The 5,949-nt window shown below is 40.4% G+C and overlaps 1 protein-coding gene across 1 annotated transcript; it reads right to left on the bottom strand.

The window, feature by feature from the left end:
* Nucleotides 1-980: 980 nt before the first annotated feature.
* LOC133670792 (uncharacterized) lies at nt 981-5,247 on the bottom strand. The gene is made up of 7 exons (XM_062091402.1): nt 4,746-5,247; nt 4,228-4,659; nt 3,979-4,124; nt 3,709-3,889; nt 3,003-3,252; nt 1,806-2,919; nt 981-1,403 (listed from the first exon to the last, which is right to left on the bottom strand). The coding sequence occupies exons 1-7, from the start codon at nt 5,245-5,247 to the stop codon at nt 981-983; spliced, it is 3,048 nt and encodes a 1,015-aa protein (XP_061947386.1).
* Nucleotides 5,248-5,949: the final 702 nt, after the last annotated feature.

Here is a 5,949-nt window from a genome sequence, read left to right as displayed (position 1 = left end):
AATGGGTATAAAACTCCCTATTTTCTCTCCTTATGGTTCCTACAGATTGTCTTGGTGAGGAGAGAGTATTTATACTCTATATTTTCCCTTATTTGCATTTAGACCCCCTTATTCCTTTAAGTGCATTATTCTCTTTAATTAAATCTAACTCTCAACAGTACCGGGTTTATTATAATGTCTCGATTTATTTCGCCTGGAAATTTATATTCAAAAATTTCTGAATTTCTATTTTTATTTAATCATATGCATGAATTCTTTCACTTTTATTTATTTATTATTTTTCCCGGGTTTTACATTCTCCCCTCCTAATATAAATTTCGTCCTCGAAATTTAAGTGATGTATCTGAGTTTATAAACAAGTCGGGGAATTTTCGTCTCATTTCTGATTCTCTCTCCCATGTTTCTTCCTCGATTTGAGGGCTTCGCCATAAGACTCTGATGATGGGAACTTTCTTATTACGAAGTTCTTTCTCGCCCCAATCGAGTATCTTTATCGGTCTTACCTCAAGTGTTAAGTCTTCTTTTACCTCCACTGGCATTTGAGGTAACACTCTCGAAGGGTCTACATCAGCTTTTCACAGCAAAAAAACATGGAATACATTGTGAACCTTGGCCAACTGTGAGGACAAGTTTATTTCATAAGCTACAGGTCCAATACGTTTTCGGATTTCGAATGGTCCAATGAACCTCGGAGCTAACTTCCCCTTCATGCCGAATCTCAGCATGTGCTTCCATGGAGCTACCTTCAGAAATACTTTATCTCCAGGACAAAATTCAAGTGGTCTTCTTCGAATATCTGCATACTTCTTCTATCTATCCTGAGCCACTTTCATTCGATCCTTAATGATCCTCACTTTTTCAGTAGTGATTTGTATTAATTCCGCCCCATACAGCTTTCTGTCCCCAACTTCTTCCCAACACAAGGGTGTCCTACACTTTCTGCCATAAAGAGCTTCAAATGGGGCCATTCCAATTATCGTCTAATAACTGTTGTTATACGTGAATTTTACTAGTGACAGGTGCTCCTCCCAGTTTCCACCAAATTCCAAAGCACATGCCCTAAGTAAATCTTCTAAGATCTGAATCACTCTCTCAGATTGGCCATCAGTCTGTGGATGAAAGACAGTACTGATACTCAAATTTGTCCCCAAGGCACGTTGTATGCTCGACCAGAGACGTGAAGTAAATCTTGGGTCTCGGTCTGAAGCAATTGATATTGGGACTCCATGAAGTCTTACAACTTCGTTCACATAAATCTTAGCCAACTTGTCAACTGGATCTGTCATCTTTACTGGTAGGAAAAGGGCAGACTTAGTTAGTCGATCCACAATGACCCAGATTGCATCATTTCCCCTCTTTCCTCTGGGTAGTCCCGACACAAAGTCCATTGTGATCATCTCCCACTTCCACTCAAGGATTGGTAATGGTTGTAACAGCCCTGCCGGTTTTCGGTGTTCTACTTTTACTTGTTGGCAAATACTACACTTTGCCACGTTCTTTTCTCATATTTGGCCACCAGTAGTACTGCTTCATATCCTGGTACATCTTAGTACTACCTAGATGTACAGTAAACTTAGACTCGTGAGCTTCTTGTAGTAACTTTTGTTTAAGGGCTTTGTTGTCAGGCACATACATACGTCGCCCCAACATCACTATTCCATCATCACCCATTCGAAAAAGAGTTTCACCCCTCCGATTCCAGTTTGATTCTCACTTTTGACACTTCATCATCATGCAGTTGTGCCTCTAATATTTGCTCTCGATATCCTGCTTAGTTAAGCCATTAAGGATCCTTCCGGACTCACACTTAATATTGCCCCCAATCTCTTTAGCTCCATCATGGTTTCCTCATTCCAAGTCGTTGGTCCACTCTTAATCACTTTGTCTTTACGGCTGAGAGCATCCACGACGACATTTGCTTTTCCTGGATGATAATCTATAATACAGTCGTAGTCTTTAATTAATTCTACCCATCTCCGTTGTCGCATATTCAACTCCTTCTGCAACATCAGATATTTAAGGCTCTTATGATCCGTGAAAATTTGGACCTGAGATCCGTATAGGTAGTGCCTCCATACTCGTAAAGAGAAAACTACTGCTGCCAATTCTAAGTCGTGAACTGGATAGTTGACTTCATGAGTCTTCAGTTGTCTCGATGCATAGGCAACTACTTTTCCATACTGCATTAGAACACAACCCAGTCCTTTTCTTGAGGCATCACTGTAGACTACAAAGCCTTCTGTTTTGGATGGAAGGATTAGTACGGGGGCAGTAGTAAGTCTTCTTTTCAATTCTTGAAAGCTCTCCTCGCACTTCTTTGACCACTCCCACCTTATGTTCTTCCTGGTGAGCCGTGTCAATGGAGTTGCTATCATTGAAAACCCTTCGATAAATCTTCTATAATACCCTGCCAATCCGAGAAAACTACGAATTTCAGTTACCGTAGTAGGCCTTTCCCATCTCAAAACTGCTTCCACCTTCTGAGGGTCCACAAAAATGCCTTTTGAAGACACTACAAGCCCCAAAAAGGTAACTTCCTTTAACCAGAAGTCACATTTATCCAACTTGGCATACAACTGGCGGCTCCTCAGAGTCTGTAGTGTCTGTCTCAGGTGTTGTTCATGCTCCTCATAGGATTTGGAGTAAACCAAAATGTCATCGATGAATACGACAACAAATTTATCAAGGTATGGTTGGAATACTCGGTTCATTAAATCCATAAAAAGAGCTGGAGCATTAGTTAATCCAAAGGGTAGCACTAAGAACTCAAAGTGTCCGTAGTGAGTTCTGAAGGCAGTTTTCGAAACATCTTGCCCCTTGATTTGCATTTGGTAGTATCCTGATCTTAAATCAATCTTTGAGAATACTTTGGCACCCTTCAACTGATCGAACAAATCATCTATCCGCGGAAGTGGATATCTATTCTTTACCGTCACTTTATTCAGCTGACGGTAATCTATGCAAAGCCTCAACGTTCCATCCTTCTTCTTCACAAATAATACAGGTGCCCCCAAGGTGAGTTGCTTGGTCGTATGAACCCTTTGTCTAAAAGCTCCTGCAATTGAATTTTCAACTCATCCAATTCTTTTGGGGCCATTCTATACGGTGGTTGGGCTATAGGAGACACCCCAGGAAATGTATCTATGGTGACTTCAACTTCTCTTTCTGGGGGTAGTCCTGGCAATTCTTCCAGAAATACATCCGGAAACTCCCTCACAATTGGAATGTCAGACAGTCCTATTTTACCTTTTTCTGAATTTATCACATAGGCAAGGTATGCTGTACAACCTTTCTTTAGTAGTTTTCTCGCAACCATACCCGAGATCATATTTGAAAAGTTGGAAGTTTTCTCCCCCTTAAAGACCATTGTTTCACCCTTAGCCCCTTAGAAGGTTACTGTTTTTGTAAAGCAGTCTAGACGAGCCTTATTTTTGCCCAACCAATTCATACCTAGAATTATATCAAAATCACTTAATTCTAGGGGTATTAAATCTGCTTTTAGTTCACACCCATTAATGTTAATTCCCACCCCTTCAAATACAACATTTGTTTCCATAGTTTCACCCAAAGGTGTCCCAATAATAAATTCCTTTTCTACCCTTTTTGTTTCCTTACTCAATTTGGTTACATTTTTATTTGCTATAAAGGAGTGAGTGGCACCGAAATCAAACAAAACATGCATTTGATAGTCATTCATTTGCAGCATACCTGCCACCACATCTGATGCTGCTTTGACATCCTCCTGGGTCATACGGAAAACCCTTCCTTGATCCCTTTCATTTTGCACTCTAGTTCGTCCCCTATTTGAGTTAGCTCCTGACTGAGTCGACCTTCCCGGTCTGTTTACTGTGATAGACTGCTGATGACTCTGACTTTGCTGCCTATGTCTCTGAGGTTGTTCAGTGTTTAACTGGGGACATTCCCTTTTAAAGTGACCCTTCTCACCACAGTGATGACATCCTCTTCCCAAGTACTGACAGGTTTTCCACTTATGACCTTCTCCTCGACATATATAGCATTGTCCAGGAGAAACCATACAACTCCCTGGGTGTTTTTGTTCACACTGAGCACATCGAGGGTAGCCAATTTCCTTCTGATCATTATGCCCCCTTGCAGCTGTAGCCCTAGAGCAGGTCTGACCACTTCCCGACCTCCCACCGATATCCTGTCGGAAGCTAGTTGACGTCCCCCCTTTCTTCTTGAATTGAAGGAATTGTTCGCCTCAACCTTTCTTTGGAAGTGGTGGCCTGCCTAAAAATTCCATATCCTTTCTTTTTCCTGTACCCCCATGACTTTGTTGGCTTTCTTCCATACAAGCCTCCAAGGCCTGTGCTGCTTCAATCAGTTCCCTTACTGTCTTGAATTGCAAAGCAATCAACCCCTGCTTCAATTCTTGTCTGAAGCCATTCCTTAACTTTTCTATCATGTGTTGTTCTGATGGGACATAATGCGATGCGAATAGTGAGAGGTCATAAAATCGTCTCTCATACTCGAGCACTGAAATTCCCTCCTGTCTCAAAGCTAGGAATTCATGTTCCTTCATCTTCCGATGATATTTGAAGTAGTATTGATTCTCAAACTCTATCTTGAAGTCATCCCAAGATAGGGTTTCTGTAGCCCTCTTCAACTGAATTGTCTCCCACCAAGTCATAGCACCGTCTGATAGTAATTGAGTAGCACAATCTACCCGCAGGTCATGTGGTATCTTAATTTGAATCATGGTTTTCTCCACCTTTCTAATCTACCTTCCCGCCACTTCAGCATTCTGTTCACCTGAGTAGGGTTCACAACCATTTCTCTCATACTTTTCACCAAACGAACTAGTTGTACCACGTTATTAGTAGCTGTAACTGCTTCTGAAACGGTTGGTATGATGGGTGCAGGTGCGGGTGCTGGCATAGGAGTGGCAGCATTAGCCATACCTTCCATTACTGCTTTGACTAGCTGGGCTAAGAGCATCGGATCAACATAAGAAACAGATGGCCCTGCAGGTGTAGTCTGAGGGGGCTCCTCTACTCGTTCCCCCGGAGCTGACATGGTTGGCCGAACATCCCCAATTTGCCTTGATGCCTGTCTAATTTGAGGCCCCGACAATTCTTCATGCCCTGCTTGAGTCGATACTACCGGTGCATGTGAAGCAGTATCTTCCAAAGGGCTCTCTTCTTGCCCCTCGGAAAAGTCTATATTTCTATTCCCCCTCCCTGCAGAGGATAGATCTGTTCTAATCTCTTGATGGGTACGTACCATCCTGCAACAAATTAATGAACATCAACAACCTCTTTTGATTTCTTCCCAGAACCTATACCAGGGCTCTGATACCAACTGTAATAGTCTGACTCTACGACTCGATCAATGTTAAAAGATTCCAACATATCCTCTTTATTTGAGGGAAATTTTTTTTTTCTTTTTCCAAAAATCGGCAGAGTTTAGTTTGCATTTAGAATATCCCAAGTTATCGATTACTATCAGTTTACTCAATCAACCCATTATCACAAGGTCCATTAATTCTGGACCTTATATCAAACCTCATAATTCCACACCTCATACAATCCACACAATATATATATATATATATATATATATATATATATATATATATATATATATATATGTATGTATATATATATATATATCCCACAAGTAAGTTCAATATGAACATAGTCCAACACATCATATCATAAATTTAAAGGAAAAGGAATACTAACATGCAAAAAAAGTATTTACAATATAAGAAGTGTTCTTAAATATTTCAAAATGGTTAATTACTGGATAACTAAAAATACTACATGCTAAGCTAAACCTTTATAAATACATCAAGGTTTGCACAAAAGTATACTACATAAACATGTTAAATATTTACATAATCTTCACAAAGTAGAGTCCTAAACTAATGATCTTCCTGAATGTTTGGTGGACCTGTTACATAAATAACCATACCATTATATTGAT

This window comes from Populus nigra, chromosome 13 (genome assembly GCF_951802175.1).
Source record: "Populus nigra chromosome 13, ddPopNigr1.1, whole genome shotgun sequence".
In the NCBI taxonomy this organism is placed as follows: Eukaryota; Viridiplantae; Streptophyta; class Magnoliopsida; order Malpighiales; family Salicaceae; genus Populus; species Populus nigra.
The sequence above is the reverse complement of the archived record's forward strand: the minus strand, read 5'-3'. Positions and strand labels throughout refer to the sequence as shown.

Excerpts from the sequence above, each read along its gene's own strand:
- LOC133670792 (XM_062091402.1), bottom strand. The coding sequence starts at position 5,247 with ATGGTACGTACCCATCAAGAGATTAGAACAGATCTATCCTCTGCAGGG. Across the intron at positions 4,660-4,745 it reads AATGCTGAAGTGGCGGGAAG|ACGGTGCTATGACTTGGTGG; the intron begins GTAGATTAGAAA and ends AATTACTATCAG. Across the intron at positions 2,920-3,002 it reads AACTCACCTTGGGGGCACCT|ATATCCACTTCCGCGGATAG; the intron begins GTATTATTTGTG and ends GGTAAAGAATAG.